The 20,117-nt window shown below is 41.4% G+C and overlaps 1 protein-coding gene across 1 annotated transcript in view; it reads right to left on the bottom strand.

Moving 5' to 3' along the window:
* The window catches only part of LOC139763973 (uncharacterized), a 25,293-nt gene extending 6,018 nt beyond the window's left edge, over positions 1-19,275 (bottom strand). Inside the window, exons 1-10 of the mRNA XM_071690451.1 lie at positions 18,800-19,275; positions 14,617-14,869; positions 13,661-13,760; positions 13,010-13,147; positions 12,428-12,851; positions 10,904-10,943; positions 10,137-10,292; positions 7,687-7,820; positions 1,518-1,773; positions 643-742 (exon numbers count right to left, since the gene is read on the bottom strand). Of these exons, the coding sequence (XP_071546552.1) occupies positions 643-742; positions 1,518-1,773; positions 7,687-7,820; positions 10,137-10,292; positions 10,904-10,943; positions 12,428-12,851; positions 13,010-13,147; positions 13,661-13,760; positions 14,617-14,869; positions 18,800-18,953 (1,755 nt within the window). The 5' untranslated portion in view covers positions 18,954-19,275. The remainder of the gene's footprint in view (positions 1-642; positions 743-1,517; positions 1,774-7,686; positions 7,821-10,136; positions 10,293-10,903; positions 10,944-12,427; positions 12,852-13,009; positions 13,148-13,660; positions 13,761-14,616; positions 14,870-18,799) is intronic.
* Positions 19,276-20,117: the final 842 nt, after the last annotated feature.

Raw genomic sequence — 20,117 nt, 5'->3', positions numbered from 1 at the left:
TTGTCAAATCAGTTTCCCTAACCCTCTCACTTCGCACACCATCTCGACCAAAACACCCTATATCTGCCATTCTATCATCTTACACATTCAACAAACCTTCAAAATACTCACTCCATCTTCTCACATCACCACTACTAGTTATTACCTCCCCATTAGCCCCCTTCACTGAGGTTCCCATTTGTTCTCTTGTTTTACGCACTTTATTTACATCCTTCCTATACATCTTTTTATTCTCCCTAAAATTTAATGATACTCTCTCACCCCAACTCTCATCTGCCCTCTATTTCACCTCTTGCATCTTTCTCTTGACCTCCTGCCTCTTTCTTTTATACATTTCCTAGTCATTTGCACTATTTCTCTGCAAAAAAAAAAATCGCCCAAATGCCTCTCTCTTCTCTTTCACTACAACCATCACCAGTCGTTATTCAATCTTAAAAGTCATAGCCAAAAAAGATGTTTGCTGTCATGATTGCTTTCAACTGGCCGCCAAAGGAAAGGCAAATCTATACAGAACAGTAACTACAAGTGGCCGGGAGAAGTACCAGGGTCTTAATCATGTACATTTCATCATACGAAGCCTAGACCACTTGTACGCCGGTAAGGCAGCAGTCAGGCCACAATAGATCCGCCTGCACGACTCACCAAAGTTGTTGCTATAGAGTAGATGCAGATGGAGACGACAATAGCCACGGACACCCGCACCTCAACTGTGTGTCTCTGTGGGCACCACACCGCTATCGCTCTGCAGATAAATATGTACAAGATATATGATGAGACACGTAAATCTAAAGGTAAAATCCGTCAACATAATAATATGAAACAAAATACGACTACCAGTCCGGGATATGGAGTCTCTGGGCAAAGTAGATTGTGGTGAGTGTGAAGTATCAGGGATATGATATATAATCCAGTTGGGTTTGAGTCGTGTCTTTGCTGCGCAGATGTGACCTACCCCGTCATATTCACGGTGTTACTAGCCGGTGGAACCACAATACATGAACATATAAAACAGTTCATTAAAGTACTGTTGTATATCACGATAAACAACTTACAGTAATACAGATTCTACCGAATCTCATGTAGGACGATGTATCTACAACCAGGTACGGTAAGAGCGAAGCAAAAGGTAGCTAACTCTGCGCTGAAGCCTACTTATAACTTTTGCTTAAAATTCTACACGCACTTACGGTACTTATGGAAAGTAAGTCTACTCTCTTCCTTATAAATATATTCCATGTCGTTTCTCGTCAAAGTCACAGAAATTGGTATGCGAGGTGAATGTCATGGGAACGTGGGGAAGGCCATGTCAAAAAATTGAACAGTTGATTAGTGCTAATATTTGATCACTTCATTCTTCATTTGAAAACGGCGGCTAAAGAGGGCACAATAAAGCACAAGTTTCATTTTTTTTCTGCTTTCGATTAGCCAAGAAGTGTAAGCAGCTACTTGCACAATAAATACAGTAACACACTGAGATAGCATATTCCACAAGGCAAAAGACGTCTTCTAATTCTTACCTTAATAATGCCAGAGCAGCAATGTAGAACAGTTCCATCTGCACCATAATGGTATACAGTAGTGTGAGGCCAATCAGAACATCGATCGACATCCTGGTTGGGTCACACAGTAGCTCGGAGAGGACGATCTCAATCCCAAGTGGCATAGTTGTCAAGCACATGATGAGAGTGGTGGCCAGCATACTACACAGAAGGATCTTCACTCCCGGCCGAGTCTTCGTGCAAGTGAAGACGCACCACAACGCCACCACATTACCTGCAACACACTGGCCAATCTCAACTGTCGACCACTACAGTATTTTGATACCGACTAAGATTATCACGAAACAGCATAAAGCCCCGACACCACCCTTGTAAGTAACAATGCTTACAAATTCTTCGAGTGATGAGTATGTATGATGTTCTATATAATGTGAAATATGCAATCTAATGTGTCTTTTTTGTATCGTTGATTTCTAGGGGGTGATATAAGGTCCTTCCTGGTGATGTGTAAAATATTTACCCCTGGTGATGTGTAAAATATTTACCCCTGGTGATGTGTAAAATATTTACCCCTGGTGATGTGTAAAATATTTACCCCTGGTGATGTGTGAAATATTTACCCCTGGTGATGTGTAAAATATTTACCCCTGGTGATGTGTAAAATATTTACCCCTGGTGATGTGTGAAATATTTACCCCTGGTGATGTGTAAAATATCTACCCCTGGTGATGTGTAAAATATCTACCCCTGGTGTTGTTATATGTGCCCTTTCAGTACCTTAGGAGAACCAGTTGTTCCTGGTTCTTCAGGATAAAACGTTTTCTGGTAAATCATGTACTATGGATGCTCCAGTAAAGACAGGCGCTCCAACTGGAAAGAGATATCAAGTCCTAACATCCTGTGGACGAGATAAATGTTCCGGTAGTGTAATACGTACCTCTGTAATACGAAATATAACTCGCACCACTTGTGAAACATAACTCGCACCACTAGTGAAACATAACTCGCACCACTAGTGAAACATAACTCGCACCACTTGCGAAACATAACTCGCACCACTTGTGAAATATAACGCGCACCACTTGTGAACCATAACTCGCACCACTAGTGAAACATAACTCGCACCACTTGTGAAACATAACTCGCACCACTTGTGAACCATAACTCGCACCACTTGTGAACCATAACTCGCACCACGTGTGAAACATAACTCGCACCACTTGTGAAACATAACGCGCACCACTTGTGAAACATAACGCGCACCACTTTTGAAACATAACTCCCACCACTTGTGAAACAACGCGCACCACTTGTGAAACAACGCACAGCACTTGTGAAACATAACTCGCACCACATGAGAAACATAACGCGCACCACTTAAGAAACATAACTCGCACCACTTGAGAAACATAACGCGAACCACTTGTGAAACATAGCTCGTACCACTTGAGAAACATAACGCACACCACTTGCGAAACATAACTCGCACCACTTGTAAAACTAACGTGGACCACTTGAAAAACATAACGCGCAACACTTATGAAACAACGCGCACCACTTGTGAAACAACACGCACCACTTTTGAAACAACGTGCACCACTTGTGAAAGATAATTCGCACCATTTGTGCAACAGCTTGCACCACTTGTGAAAGATAACTTGCACCACTTGTGAAACAACTTGCACCACTTGTGAAACAACTCGCACCACTTGAGAAACATCGTGCACCACTTGCGAAACATAACGTGCACTACTTGTGAAACATAACGTGCACCACTTGTGAAACATAACGTGCACTACTTGTGAAACAATGCACATCACTTGTGAAAGATAACTCGCACCACTTGTGAAACAACGTGCACCACTTGTGAAACATAACGCGCACCACTTGTGGAACAACGCACACCACTTGTGAAAAATAACTCTCACCACTTGTGAAACAACCTGCACCACTTGTGAAAGATAACTCGCACCACTCGTGAAACAACGCACACCACTTGTGAAAAATAACTCTCACCACTTGTGAAACAACCTGCACCACTTGTGAAAGATAACTCGCACCACTCGTGAAACAACGTGCACCACTTGTGAAACATAACTTGCACCACTTGTGAAAGATAACTCGCACCACTTGTGAAACAACGTGCACCACTTGTGAAACATAACTTGCACCACTTGTGAAACATAACACTGAATCTACGGAAAAATACAGTGTGAAAAACCATTTGCTTATTTACCTCTTGAAATACACATGCATATTAATGTCGATCTATGTTTACGAATTGTTTCCTACTATTCCACCGTAAGGATGACCAATGCCCGTCCAACAGTAAAAACAATGTATTGTTAATGATGAGTTCAGTCAGGTTTTAAGTTTGGAAGGGACGTTCATTAGCGCAGCTAAAAAAGGAGGAAAAGGAGCATTTGCTTATTAATGCCACAGTAGTTTGTCACTGACCCGGCTTGCACAGCTGAAATTATATTTACTTTTTTGTTTTGTCCTTCATTTTTTTGTTGCAAACAAGCCCTACCCCCCCCCCCCCCTCTCTCTCTCTCAAATAATATAAAAAAAATCGCCATTTCCCGCCTGAGCAAGCTAGCGTCAAGAACGGATCATTCAGCCCCAGAGGGAAAACTCCTCACTTGGCCCCCTTCACTTCCCTTCTTTAGGAAAATAAAACAGGATGGGAAGATTCCACTCCTTTTAGTCGCCTACTACAACACGCAGGGAATGTGTGGGTAGTACTCTTATTATATATATATATATATATATATATATATATATATATATATATATATATATATATATATATATATATATAATTTTTTTTTTTTTTTTTTGCTTTGTCGCTGTCTCCCGCGTTTGCGAGGTAGCGCAAGGAAACAGACGAAAGAAATGGCCCAACCCACCCCCATACACATGTATATACATATATATATATATATATATATATATATATATATATATATATATATATATATATATATATATATATACTTAATCGCGAAGACGTAGCTAAGACGCCATTGGTAATCAAGTGTCAGCTACGTCTCCTCCTTGTACATCAGCTGACTGTTCTACGTCTTCTATCTCATGCTTGCATCACCCAGGACGATGTGATCATTACACGAAAGTGCATTTAGGAACTTATAATGTTTCAATTTCCTCGTGGTTATCAGCAAATACTTGATCACACGCATCACTGAGACATGAAAGATGAAAGATGAAAGCCGGCAAGGCAGTGGGTTTAGATGGTACTGCAGTGGAATCTATTTAAAAAGGGGGTGACTGTGATGTTGACTGGTTGGTAAGGATATCTAATTATGTATAACTCATGGTGAGGTACCTGAGGACTGGCGGAATGCTTGCATAGTGCCATTGTACAAAGGCAAAGGGGATAAATGTGAGTGCTCAAATTACAGAGGTATAAGTTTGTTGAGTATTCCAGGGAAATTATATGGGAGGGTATTGATTGAGAGGGTGAAGGTATGTACAGAGCATCAGATTGGGGAAGAGAAGTGTGGTTTCAGGAGTGGTAGAGGATGTGTTGATCAGGTGTTTGCTTTGAAGAATGTATGTGAGAAATACTTAGAAAAGCAAATGGATTTGTATATAGCATTTGTGGATCTGGAGAAGGCATATGATAGAGTTGATAGAGATGCTCTGTGGAAGGTATTAAGAATATATGGTGTGGAAGGCAAGTTGTTAGAAGCAGTGAAAAGTTTTTATCGAGGACGTAAGGCATGTGTACGTGTAGGAAGAGAGGAAAGTGATTGGTTCTCAGTGAATGTAGGTTTGCGGCAGAGGTGTGTGATGTCTCCATGGTTGTTTAATTTGTTTATGGATGGGGTTGTTAGGGAGGTGAATGCAAGAGTTTTGGAAAGAGGGGAAAGTATGCAGTCTGTTGTGGATGAGAGAGCTTGGGAAGTGAGTCAGTTGTTGTTCGCTGATGATACAGCGCCGTTGGCTGATTCATGTGAGAAACTGCAGAAGCTGGTGACTGAGTTTGGTAAGGTGTGTGAAAGAAGAAAGGTGAGAGTAAATGTGAATAAGAGCAAGGTCATTAGGTACAGTAGGGTTAAGGGACAAGTCAATTGGGAGGTAAGTTTGAATGGAGAAAAACTGGAGGAAGTGAAGTGTTTTAGATATCTGGGAGTGGATTTGGCAGCGGATGGAACCATGGAAGCGGAAGTGAATAGGGTGGGGGAGGGGATGAAAGTTCTGGGAGCGTTGAAAAATGTGTGGAAATCGAGAACGTTATCTTGGAAAGCAAAAATGGGTATGTTTGAAGGAATAGTGGTTCCAACAATGTTATACGGTTGCGAGACGTGGGCTATAGAGTTGTGCGGAAGAAGGTGGATGTGCTGGAAATGAGATGTTTGAGGACTATATGTGGCGTGAGGTGGTTTGATCGTGTAAGTAATGAAAGGGCAAGAGAGATGTGTGGTAATAAAAAGTGTGGTTGAGAGAGCAGAAGAAGGTGTTTTGAAATGGTTTGGTGACATAGAGAGAATGAGTGAGGAAAGATTGACAAAGAGGATATATGTGTCAGAGGTGGAGGGAACAAGGACAAGAGGGAGACCAAATTGGAGGTGGAAAGAGGAAGTGAAAAAGATTTTGAGTGATCGGGGCCTGAACATGCAGGGGGAAGAAAGGCGTGCAAGGAATAGAGTGAATTGGAGCGATGTGGTATACCGGGGTTGACGTGCTGTCAATGGATTGAACCAGGGCATGTGAAGCGTCTGAGGTAAACCATGGAAAGTTGTGTGGGGCCTGGATGTGGAAAGGGAGCTGTGGTGTTGGTGCATTATACATGACAGCTCGAGACTGAGTGTGAACGAATGGGGCCTTTGTTGTCTTTTCCTAGCGCTACCTCGCACACATGAGGGGGGAGAGGGATGGTATTCCATGTGTGGCGAGTGGCGATGGGAATGAATAAAGGCAGAGTGTGAATTGTGTGCATGGGTATATATGTATGTGTCTGTGTGTGTATATATATGTGTACATTGAGATGTATAGGTATGTATATTTGCGTGTGTGGACGTGTATGTATATACATGTGTATGGGGGTGGGTTGGGCCATTTCTTTCGTCTGTTTCCTTGCGCTACCTCGCAAACGCGGGAGACAGCGACAAAGCAAAATAAATAAATAAATAATATATATATATATATATATATATATATATATATATATATATATATATATATATATATATAAATATACCGGGGTGTTGTCAATGGATTGAACCAGGGCATGTGAAGTGTCTGGGGTAAACCATGGAAAGTTTGTGGGGCCTGGATGTGGGAAGGGAGCTCTGCTTTCGGTGCATTACACATGACAGCTAGAGACTGTGAACGAATGTGGCCTTTGTTTTGTCTGTTCCTGGCGCTGTCTCGCTGGACGGGGGGGAGGTGGGGGATGCTAGTTCGTGTGTTGCGGGGTGGTAATAGGAGGATGAAGGCAGTAAGAATATGTACATGTGTATATATTCATGTCTGTGTATGCGGATGTATGTATACGTTGAAATGTATATGTATGTATATGTGCATTTGTGGGCGTTTATGTATATACATGTGTATGTGGTTGGGATGGGCCATTCTTTTGTCTTTCATTGCGCTACCTCGCTAAACGCGGGAGACGGCACACACACACACACACACACACACACATATATATATATATATATATATATATATATATATATATATATATATATATATATACAAATATATATACAAATATATGTAATTCTGGCAACGCTCAGCTACGTTTGACTAAGACACTGAATTTACTTTTAAATCAGAAAATTTAATGATACTTTACACTGGGGTCCACCTTGAAAAGCCTGTGAGCCATGAAAGGCAACCGGTGGAGATTTTTCTGCTACATGTCACGACCCCTCACCAGTGGGTTTATAACCAATCAACATGACACATTTACCATTGGTTTTCTTCAGTGTACACACCAGGCGCTTTCCCAATTCTGAGACCGTGTAGAGAGTTAATATGGGAAACATCGACGAAATGCGATTGGTAAATGGTTTGTGAGGGAGAAAAAAATACGAGGCATGCTAATTCCTTTTGTACAATGTTTGGCGGTGCTTGTGTGGAAGAGAATCCTATTTGGGGATTGAAAATGACATGACACTTGCTTTCCTAATGATCGCTGTGATGAGTGAGAACTTACAAATGGCACCGAAGACAAGAATGCTGCAGCAGTGAACGATGGCGTACCGCAAAAGATGTGGGGAAGTATTGTTTGAGCCAGTCAGATATGAGCAGTTTCTGCAGCTGTCATCAGTGCAGTTTTCCATATTTTTCCTGTTTTATACCAACGTCGAGTAATCACACAAACACTAAGAGAATTACTTGTGCACTTCCCAACTTCGCGCGTCGATATTTTTAGCAGAATGATATCAAAGTACGAGACGTTGATATAGTTGCTTATATTTTCAGTCTTTTTCCAAGAAAAGAGAAAAACTCTAACATTGCCGAGCGTCGTACTGGAGGTTGTCCGATTAACTTCAACCGTTCATGGCTGGGAGTGTACTGACACAGGCGACGTCGCGGCCCAGAGTTGCCAACTCAAACTTTCTGATGGCGCTAGATTCATTCCAGAAAAGCGCTAAGAGAGTGTTAAACACTCAAATGACAGCAAAAACGTGTTCTTAGAATTATTTCTGCTCTTTGACATGCCAGGTTATCAATAACAGGTACGACTGACCACTTTAACACTAAAACGCATACCATTATTCCAGATCTGCTATTTCCCAATCCGCAATCCCTTCGTCCTCTATCCTGGGGTTGTAATGGTCTATGAGGGTCCTGGTTGTGGTTGCGATGATTCATATGGTTTCAATGACTCAGAGTTTTTCAGTACTTCCTTAATCATAACAGCAGTTTCCATTTCTTTAGCCCATACTTGATAGTATTGCATTTAAACTTTTAATGCTCAGTCTGTTTCGAAGCTTTGGCTTCACAATGTTCACATGACTAAAGATAGGCTCTACATCAGCGTTGGAGTGAGGCAATGTCAACACAGGCAAAGCCAACTCAGAGAGGTCACTGAAGGGATTTTCTCCTGTTGCATCCCTGGACGAGGCTATTTCAGCCCAGAGTGCAAGGGTGCCAGTATTCTGTTTCCACAGTACATGATGAAGCTTCCTCCATTGGAATTCAATGCGTGTGAAAATTTCTCCGTTACCAGTAAACATCTTTGCTAATTCCAGTCTTCCAGGCTTTATGGGTTGCAGGCATTCACTTGCACTCAGTGGTGACACTGATTGTAACATTTGGACATAGTCTGGCAAACGTTGACAAAGTTTTTTCACCAACTCCACTACAAACTGTATGTATCTTCCTCGAATATCCTTTTCATCATCAAACTTGCATTGGGCCTTCTCCCAAATACGGATGTGGGTGTAAGTAGTTCTTTGCTGAACTTTCTTCCTTTAATTTTCTGTCTGGGATGAGGACCTTAGAATTTATGAAATCATTAAGTTGAATAAGATCACTTAGCAGTTTGGTTGGATCCTACACCTCTGCTTCAAATTTCTCATTTACACGCTGAACTTCTCCAAGAATATGCTTCAGGAATATCAGGAAGGTAGAGTCTTTCGTGTCACAAAACATGTCATAGAGGATGTGAGCTGTGTAACACCTTTCACCATTTCTTGCCATTTCAAAGTGAGTTTTAAGTTCAACCCACCGCTGCAGTATTGTGACAATTGATGATTCAATTGACAGCCATCGAGTCTGGCTTAGCTGTATTTATTTCGACGGGCTTGACCATCATTAATCAAAGAAAAAGTCTCCTTGTACCTTGCTTGGCGAATGGCAGAGTGGAAGAACTAATCATAGGCCTATCTCATCACAAAATCCAGGTTCCTGGGGAGACACTCTGCTGCAGCATGAGACAGCTGCTGTGGAGTATGACACACACTTGATCAGGATCAGATGAGGAACTTCTGACTTGAGTTTAGCATACACTCCACTGTCAACACCTGTCATCAAAGAATACACCCGAACTGAACCTGAGCAAAAAAAAAAATCGAGCATATTCATTTGGATGAAAATGAATTACGTGCAATACTTGTATTGTTTTCCTTGTTATTATGATAGGTTTCGATTAAACTTCCTAAGTCACATTAACATATTTTGATTAATGCTTGAATTTCCTCATATCCTGAAATAACACTAAATTTGGCGCTAAATGATAATAAAAAGCGTCCAAAAACGCGCTAAGGCTCTAAATACGAAATTTAGGCGCTAGATCTAGCTCCAAAAGCGCTATGCTGGCAACTGTGGCCACGGCCGCCGATGCCGCAACGTTTGTGGGCCCTTGGGCGTACATGCTTCGTCAGTTCCCAGGTTAGTAATACTACTTCTTCACTTGTTCAAGAGGCGCCTTTTTCAAGTATCTTCCTAAAAATCTTGTAACAAGTTTCTTTGCTTGTGGTTTTTCTTTTTTGTATCATCCTTTTCTAGTCAAGCTTCATATATCAATATAGCATAAAACTAAGTTTTAGTCTCAACGTTGTCATCCCTTTCCATTCGCCGTAACGTCGTTTAACCCACTCTTTCTTTGCAGGTGTTATTTCTGCAACTTCTCTCGTGAGCTGTTTGCGTATGTCTCACTTCTTATGAACTGGACCCGTGGCACATGTTTGGTGTTTGGTTGCTGCTTTCCATACCTCTTGTGACGAGGCCATTGAACAACTGCTTGAAGACATACTGGCAACTTTTAGCTGGGTACGGGTATTACGTGCACTCACTGTGCGCGATGCGTTAGTGCTGAATGGGATTCAAGCTACTCACACTTGTGCTTCTAATTCACTATATGCTGAGGCGATCTTTACGCAATCCTGTCAATTACTTTGGTAATATCCAGTTTCACTTCCTGTGTGTGACGAACGGTCGCACGCGCTTAGTCTGCTTTCCCCATCCTAATCCTGCAGTTTGGTTTCACTAGGTTCAATCCACTGTTTGTCCTCTGCAGTGCGTCAGCAGACAAAAGCATCACATCAGCGAAAGGATGAGTTAGTTAGTAACAACATAAGGGAACCTTGCATCTATCACCATTTCTATGAATCGGTGTGGTCTGCCACTTCTATCATTGCTCTGCACTATCTTTTAACTTTAGAGGAATGAGCTCATCATTGGTAAATCATGACTGCTGTTCTAAGCAGCTTCAGGGGTTTATGCATATCCTGTCGTGCTTAAGGAAGTGGCTGAGGTACACGGAAGGCTCCTATGCTGTAATCTAACTGTATTCTTTTAGCTGCTTATAGCCACCAGGCATCTTAAATGATGCTACTTATGTAAATTATGTAACATCTTAAACTCTAGTTCGGAGATACGTGTTTTTACGGTAATCCCTGCCTCATCTATGCTTTCGGTGTTACTGAAACCTGAACATAAAGAACAGCTTGTGAACAGAAGAAACTGAGGAAAAAGTGATAATTGAATTAAAATCATATTATATCCAGCCAACCTGTAGGTACATCTGATGAACTCGTTGTTCTGCACTGCACTGATAATTTGTAAATAATAGATTTCCATAGCTATGAACTTAAAACTTATTAGAATCAAATTTTTTTTACTGTGACGTTGCAATCGTATATGTAGGTGAATATCATTGTTCCGTGTATATGTAACGTATGAAGACAGATTAGGAAAATTACACTTGCCATAACCGAGAAATGTATAAAGAAAAAAACTTCACAAGTGGACAACTTTAAAAAAAAATGTGTACAAAATAACCTTAATACATCCTTATTAGACTACAACATGAGTGTTCCTTACATAAAACACTGGAGAGGAAGCACAGTAACAAAATGTAAGACTCACCCACTGACTAATGTTAAACCATGCTAGAAATATATTACAGATTATAATGTCATGTATTCAAGTATCATCATCACATAATAAAGGTTCCATTTGTTACATAACGTTCACGAAATATAACATTTGTCCTACACTTCAAGTGTTCAGCAGGTGTTATCATTGTTCGGCGTTAAGACGCAGATACATGTCTGTCACACTGGCCATTATAGTGAACAACTGCTGGTCTTGAGCACTGGTAAAATTGTCACAATGGAATATTTGCCACTAACTTCTACAAAAGCCATACTATTATTTTCCAGTTGTAGCTTTAGACTGCCATGACAACTAATATCATTATCGGGATTAAATATATTTTTGCTCACTTGTGAACAGTATGTGTTTGAAACCATTCAGTATCCCTCCGTTGCAAATGGCCAGACGGTAGGCCACACTGCGTCCCAGTAAAAACGACCATCACTCCGCTGATGCAGTTGACGCCCACCTACCAAACTGAACTTACCATCATTTTTGCGACGTTGTTTTTATTACTGAATCAAGACAGAGAGCCATGTGGAACATAATGAATTAACTGGAGAGTTACTCGGGACAGTGGTTACAGATACGAAATATATCTTAAGGAAGGTTTAACATGTCAAAAGAAGCTTCTATAAACCCTGAGGTACGTGGAACATTTTTTTTTTCAGCTTATTAGTTTTTCATATGTATTCTACTTTACGAAGACATCATGAAAATTCAGTCAAAAATACGTTTCCTTCTTTTAGCAAACACGACATAATATACATAACTGAACAAGTACATTAGATGTCACGTAGTAGTATATGGATAACGGAGGGACGTCCTGTTTCCTTGGGTGGCTTAACAGGCTTCAATAAGTGGTGTGTGGAATTATTGCTAGTTTTAGAGAAGTTTATCGCTCTAATCACAACTTAATGCTAACAGCAGCAGAGGAATCTTAGCACAAAGATGACCTGTTCATGCAGATCGGCCACAACATGAAGACATATCTTCAGGTGTATGCGCAGGCACTACTTAGTCTATTACTGACGATAGAACAACTTAGACTTAAACTACATCAAATCAACCGGCCATCTTCCCAGATTCCACTTGTATATCTAAAGAAGGCTGCTGGTCGTTGGAGGACGACTTGGACGAGAAGACGAGGTGGAAGGTGGATGCAGTCCTGGGTGACGGGGAAGCACGGATACAACACCGAGTTATCCACGTTACACCATCACGTATTTTCTCACCCACCCGTTGACGGTAGCTTCGGTTGAACCAGACGAAGACCACTGGGTCCACGACGAAGTGCGTGGAAAACAAAACGTGGAAAATGATGTGTGAGGTTTGTGATTGGTTCTCTAGGATGTGGTAGACTGAGTGAGGGAGACTAAAGACGAGGTTACTGACGAAGACAGCCAGCATACCCAGGGTAGCGTGGTCAACAACAAAGGTGGCGTTGCTCCCTTTCTGATAAATGTTGGCCAGGCGACTCTTGTTGCGCTGCATCTGTAAAGACAGGAAAATCATTTCATTTTCTATAAATGACCTTAGGATTAGTAGTTTATTAAGCAAAACTGGTGGCTAAGTCTTGTTTTGAGGTTCTTCCCTGTGGAATGGGAATGCTGTTTCTATATAAACAAGTGAGTGTTAATCACAGTACTTACAGCAACAATCATGGAGGCGTAGCAGGCCATGGTTACCAGGACGGGTACAACTGTGTTCAGGAGGAAGAAGAGCACTAATAAGGCTCGCATCAATGCTCTCTTCTTCAGGATGCCGAGATGCAACGTCCCCAACCAACCCTGAAGAAATATTATTGTCTTGGATAAGTAATTCTCCTGCTCTCCATTAAAATATACTATCAAACTTTAACAATTCTAAAGCGATTCTTTCTTTACTAACGCTCATAGTAGCGTTCTAATGTCTCTACTTTTCCCTAAACCGCCAACTTTTGGAACTCTTTACCTGCCATGCATTTCCTAAAAACACTTTTATTTTTTTTAGGTTCTTCCACCAAAATTCTGACATTATTTTCATCTGCTCTTCTCTTTATTCAACTTAATGTTACAGTTCATTTAAACGTAGCCTCGATGCGGCTTTTGTCCAGGATTGGACTCTTACATATAGAAATAATAGTTGTGACTGAGCGATGGAAACACACTGCTCAGTACACAGGTGCAAGCCTAGCCCGGTTACGATCAAGACCTTAAGACACCACTGCTGCACCGTCTGTTGTATGAACCAACACACCAATCATGTTGGTGAATTAAAGATGAAAGATATGAAGATATAATGAGCCGCCATGCAAGACTCACCACAGCTGTAAGGACGGAGTAGAAGCTGATGCAGACGACCACGGCCACAGCCACCCGCAACTTCACTGAGTGTCGCTGGGGCGACCACACAGCTGTTGCTCTGCAAACACAAAAGAAAAATTTAGTTGCGTCATCGCATCCATGACATTATCATATTTTGTTGTGTATATGTTTTATATCCAGCAGATGCATTATTTCAGTAAACCGTCGATTTATATTTTGATATTTATCATTATTGTTATTATTCATTATAATACACAAACAAATGTACATTATATATATATATATATATATATATATATATATATATATATATATATATATATATATATTTATCTATTTATTTTGCTTTATCGCTGTCTCCCGCGTGTGTGTGTGTGTGTGTGTGTGTGTGTGTGTGTGTTCATGGACTCCGCCTGCTTGTGGTTACTTCGCAGAATGTCACGTCGGCGAGGCTGTATTATCGTCAATGGACAGAAAAGAGTACATTCCCATCAAGGAACTTCCCACCCCAAGGGAGTCCGCCATTTCCCTGCTCCTGACTTGAGCAAATCAGTCACGCAAAAAAGGAGTTTTGTGGTTGTATGATCAAACAGATGAGACAGCGCATTATTCCTGTGGTCGTATTTCTGCACGCATACTGAAGATGACTTCATCTCAGTATTCTGTAGTATACATCAACAAGGAGGTAGTGCGAGAATGGTTACCTTAAGCGGGATGGAAATGAACTCTTTCCTGATACAAATCATCTCAAGACGACTACAGCTCACCTTCTAGTTTTAATCAATACTTTTCCTCCCACCAGGACACGGCGGCGATGCAGAGGAGATCCATCTCCACTACACACTTCCACCCACCTGAAGAAAACTATACAGTGGGGATAGAGCAGAGTTCCCTCGGACACATACACCACAACATGCACAACATCGACATCTCATCTACACATTGTTCCTCACCTGAAGAAGGACAGAACAGCGATGAAGAAGAGCTCCATCTCCGCCAGGGAGCTGTACAGCAGCATGAACACCATTTTGAACACGAGGTTCCTCTTGGGGTCGCAGAGGAGAACGGAGATGACGAAGGAGCCCATGGCAGGCCTAGTCACCAGACAGATCAACAGGATGGGCAGGAACACGCTGCATAACAGCACCTTCACCGCTGGCTTGGTCCTGGTGCACGTCACTATACACCACAATGCTACGGCGTTACCTGCATCAGCGATGGGGCTCGTCACTAAACAGTAGTACTAATTCAAAAGATGAACCAGTCACCCTACACAACAACATATCCTACTGAGGAGGTGATTATTTTACATTTCAGTGATTAAACACTTTAATTGTTATGATCTTTGTTGTAATTCACACTCACTTTAGTGCAACAGTGCACGATTTGTAATAACTTTCTCGAATAAAACTAAATGAAAAAGATCTTACCCTATCATATGATTTCTCCGGGTCCATCAATGCCAAATGCTTCTGTTTTTCTAAGTATTTCTCACCCACCTTCTTTAAAGCAAACACCTGATCTACACATCCTCTACCACTCCCGAAACCACACTGCTCTTCCCTAATCTATACATGGTCTATACATGCCTTCACCCTCTCAATCAATACTTTCCCATACAACTTACCAGGTATACTCAACAAACTTATACCTCTGTAGTTTGAACACTCACCTTTATCCCTCTTGCTTTTATACAGTGACACTATACATACATTTCATCTTGGCAAGGCTTTAAACACCTCTTACCTCTTCGCCAAATCACTCTCTCTGACTCACTTCGCACACCACCGACCCAAACATCTTACATCTGTAACTCTATCATCAAACACATTTAACACTCCTTCAGAATACTCACTCCATCACCTCCTTACTTCATCACTAACGGTTATCGCCACTTCACAGATGTTCCCATTTGTTCTCTTGTCTCTCGCACTTTACCTCCTTCCAAAACATCCTACTCTCCTTAAAGTTTAATGATACTCTCTCACCCCGACTCTCATTTGCCTCATCTTTCTTGACCTATTGCTTTCTCTTATACATCTCTCAGTCATTTGCACTTCTTCCCTGAAAGCATCGCTCAACATGCCTCTCTTTTTGGCTTTCACTATAAACTTTACCTCTTCATTCCACCACTCACTACCCTTTCTATTCTACCCAACTCCCACCTTTCGCATGCCACATGTATTTCTTGCACATGCCAGTACTGCTTCCCCTAAATTCCTCCCATTCCTCATCAATTTCCCTTACTTCATGTACTCTTACCTTTTGCCATTCTACATACCTTCCGTCCTGGTATTTCTTCACACGTCTCCTTTCCTAGCTCACTTACTCTTACCACTATTTTTTAGAAAAGCTCTACAGATCTTCAACGTCACTTCCACAATATACATACATATATATATATATATATATATATATATATATATATATATATATATATATATATATATATATATATATATATGTAAGAGTAAATGTGAATAAGAGCAAGGTTATTAGGTACAGTAGGGGTGAGGGTCAAGTCAATTGGGAGGTGAGTTTGAATGGAGAAAAACTGGAGGAAGTGAAGTGTTTTAGATATCTGGGAGTGGATCTGTCAGCGGATGGAACCATGGAAGCGGAAGTGGATCATAGGGTGGGGGAGGGGGCGAAAATTTTGGGAGCCTTGAAAAATGTGTGGAAGTCGAGAACATTATCTCGGAAAGCAAAAATGGGTATGTTTGAAGGAATAGTGGTTCCAACAATGTTGTATGGTTGCGAGGCGTGGGCTATGGATAGAGATGTGCGCAGGAGGATGGATGTGCTGGAAATGAGATGTTTGAGGACAATGTGTGGTGTGAGGTGGTTTGAGCGAGTGAGTAACGTAAGGGTAAGAGAGATGTGTGGAAATAAAAAGAGCGTGGTTGAGAGAGCAGAAGAGGGTGTTTTGAAATGGTTTGGGCACATGGAGAGAATGAGTGAGGAAAGATTGACCAAGAGGATATATGTGTCGGAGGTGGAGGGAACGAGGAGAAGAGGGAGACCAAATTGGAGGTGGAAAGATGGAGTGAAAAAGATTTTGTGTGATCGGGGCCTGAACATGCAGGAGGGTGAAAGGAGGGCAAGGAATAGAGTGAATTGGAGCGATGTGGTATACAGGGGTTGACGTGCTGTCAGTGGATTGAATCAAGGCATGTGAAGCGTCTGGGGTAAACCATGGAAAGCTGTGTAGGTATGTATATTTGCGTGTGTGGACGTATGTACATGTGTATGGGGGGGGGGGTTGGGCCATTTCTTTCGTCTGTTTCCTTGCGCTACCTCGCAAACGCGGGAGACAGCGACAAAGTATAAAAAAAAAAAAAAAAAAAAAAAAAAAAAATATATATATATATATATATATATATATATATATATATCTTTCTTTTTTTCTTTCAAACTATTCGCCATTTCCCGCATTAGCGAGGTAGCGTTAAGAACAGATGACTGGGCCTTTGAGGGACTACCCTCACCTGGCCCAATTCTCTGTTCCTTTTTTGGAAAAAAAAAAGACAAAAAAAAAAAAAAAAAAAAAAATGAGAGGGGAGGATTTCCAGCCCCCCGCTCCCTCCCCTTTTAGTCGCCTTCTACGACACGCAGGGAATACGTGGGAAGTATTCTTGCTCCCCTATCCCCAGGGATAATATATATATATATATATATATATATATAAAACCACGTGGAAAATGAGCCACAATAAGTTCCCAGTGCACTTCCGAGTAATGATTACATCGTAAGGAGGAGAGATACAAGAATGAGATAGAAGATGTAGAACAGTCAGTTGATATACAAGGACGAAACGTAGCCAAGTGGCCACTAGTAAACAAGTGTTACCGGTAACACTTCTTTACCAATGGCGAATTAGCTACGTCTCTTCCTTGTATATCAACTAACTGTTCTAAGTCTTCCATCTCATCTTGTATCTCTCCTGACGATGTGATCATTACACGAAAGTGCACTTGGGAACTTATCGTGTTTCATTTTCCTCGTGGTTTCATGCATATACTAGATAACGCCCACCACTGTGACCTCTTGCAATATATATATATATATATATATATATATATATATATATATATATATATGTGTGTGTGTGTGTGTGTGTGTGTGTGTGTGTGTGTGTGTGTGTGTAATTCTGTATTAGTATATAGCTTTTCGTTATTACTGCTTGTTCAGTGACTGTGAATATGGTATGTCCTGAGCAGACTAAGCAAGCTATATAGAAACTTGATAGATATCCAGGATCAGCCAAGTAGTTTCTTTTAACTTACTAAAATCAGGTTGACATTTATAGTAACAGGAGATTACATGAGGTATTTCAACGTGGGACATACGCATGCATTTGTTCCCAAGGGTTTTCCCACAACCTCCCACTCATCCCTAAACATTCCTGGTGGTACGTTCTCTTGTGCCTGACAGCGGGGACTGAGTCACTCGTGTGTTGCAGCAGCATGTGGGGAAGTACGCATCAGCCAGGCTGGCGGGAAACTGTGATTGTTTAGCGTGTTAGTTGTTAGGTCTACTCATCGCTGAGGGTTTACAATATATCATTTTGATTCAATAAGTGTGCCGACACTGATTTATGGTTAATATCGATATAGGATTTATGACACTTCAACCAATTAGTTTACTGACACTGGTTTACAACTCTTTTATCATAACTGTCACGATTGACACGCTTTTCAGTGCATAAGTTACCTTATCTATCACACGTGAAACGCTTGTCAATGCATAAGTTTACTAGCCTTGGTTTACATGAAACTATACTTGTGACGATTGACACATTTTTCAATGCATAGGTTTATTTGCATCTGCTTCCACGACATACGACGTGTGACGCTCACCTCTGGATAATATAAAAACTTGTGAGCGATGGCTTCCAGCGTGCCATTCACCACTGTATACATAACTTTACCGGTAGTACCTCGTCCTTAGGCACTCTTTTCCTCATGTATCTCTAAATATATTGCATCTCCCTATGTTGGTTCGTACGGCAACTTGTATATACAAAAGTTTACTGGTGTATGTTTCATTCGCTGGTAAGAGCACAAAGCCTAGGCGTGGGTTCATGTGATAACTTTTTAGTTATTAAGAGAGACGGGATGGCAGACAAACACTTACAAAGCGTTCCGAGTAGAAAGACGATGAAACATTGAGCAGCAGCGTATCGTAGCAGGTGCACGGAGGTGGACTGGACCTCTTCCACGTCGAACACTCCCAGGTCGACACATTTCAGACAGTCATCATCACTGCAATTGTTCTTGGATGTATTCATGTTCCCCTATGCAAGTCAGTGCACAAATGTTTCACAACAGTTCACTGCCGTCAAAGTTATTATATACAGTCGAGGTGTGAGTTTAATTGATGCTCTCGGACGCAACGCTAGCGAGACACTGGCGGGTGACGTTCTGAGCCAAGGAATATGAACTCCGACCACTACCCGCCCTGCGGGCAGGCCTTGGTTAGTAACTTCTGACGTTGCCGTTCCTGAGGGTCAGCATTGGTTGGTAACAGTCTGATGCTGCCCAAGGCGGTGGTGGATCAGTGTTCGACGCTGGCGGTGAAGATATCAGAGGTTTCAGAGCTGCCAACTCAAAATTTCGGATGGCGCTAGATTCACTCCCGAAAAGCGCTATAAAAGCGCTAAATTTACTCATGACAGCGAAAAAAAAAAAAATCCTCCTAGAATTTTTTCTTCTCTTTGACGTGCCAGATTTTACTACAAATGACTGATTTAACATTAAAACATCATTATTCCAGATCTGCTAATACCCAATCCGCAATCTCTTGTCCTCAGTGTGCTGGGTTTGGGGAGGTCTATTTGAGGGTCGTGGTCGCGGTTCCGATGACTCGTATGCTTTCGATGACCCAATGTTTTTCAGTACTTCCTTAGGCAGTTTATAAGATTAATAGCAATTTCCATTTCTTCTCCGTCCATACTTGATAGTTAGTAATGAATTCAAGCTTTTGATAGTCTATTTCGAAGCTTTGACCTCACTATGTTCGTAGGATTAAAGATAGGCTCTCCATCAGCGTTGGAGTGAGGCAATGTCAACACAGGCAAAGCCAACTCAGAGAGGTCACTGAAGGAATTTTCTCCTGTTGCATCCCTGGACGAGGCTATTTCAGCCTATGGTGCTAGGGTGCCAGTGTTCTGTTTCCACAATACATGAAGCTTCCTCCACTGGAACTCAGTGCGTGTGAGAATTTCTTCGTTATTAGTAAACATCATTGCTAATTCCAGTCTTCCAGGCTTTATGGGTTGCAGGCATTCACTTGCACTCAGTGGTGACACTGACTGTAGCATCTGACGATGTTGTTTTACCAACTCCACTACAAACTGTTTGCATCTTCCTCGAATATCATTTTCATCAGCAAACTTACATTGTGCCATCTTCCTTTCAAACTCGTACACCAACTAAAGATGTGGGTTTAAGTA

The sequence above is a fragment of the Panulirus ornatus genome, chromosome 48, assembly GCF_036320965.1.
Source record: "Panulirus ornatus isolate Po-2019 chromosome 48, ASM3632096v1, whole genome shotgun sequence".
Taxonomy (NCBI): Eukaryota; Metazoa; Arthropoda; class Malacostraca; order Decapoda; family Palinuridae; genus Panulirus; species Panulirus ornatus.
This window is presented reverse-complemented; position numbering and strand designations above follow the sequence as displayed.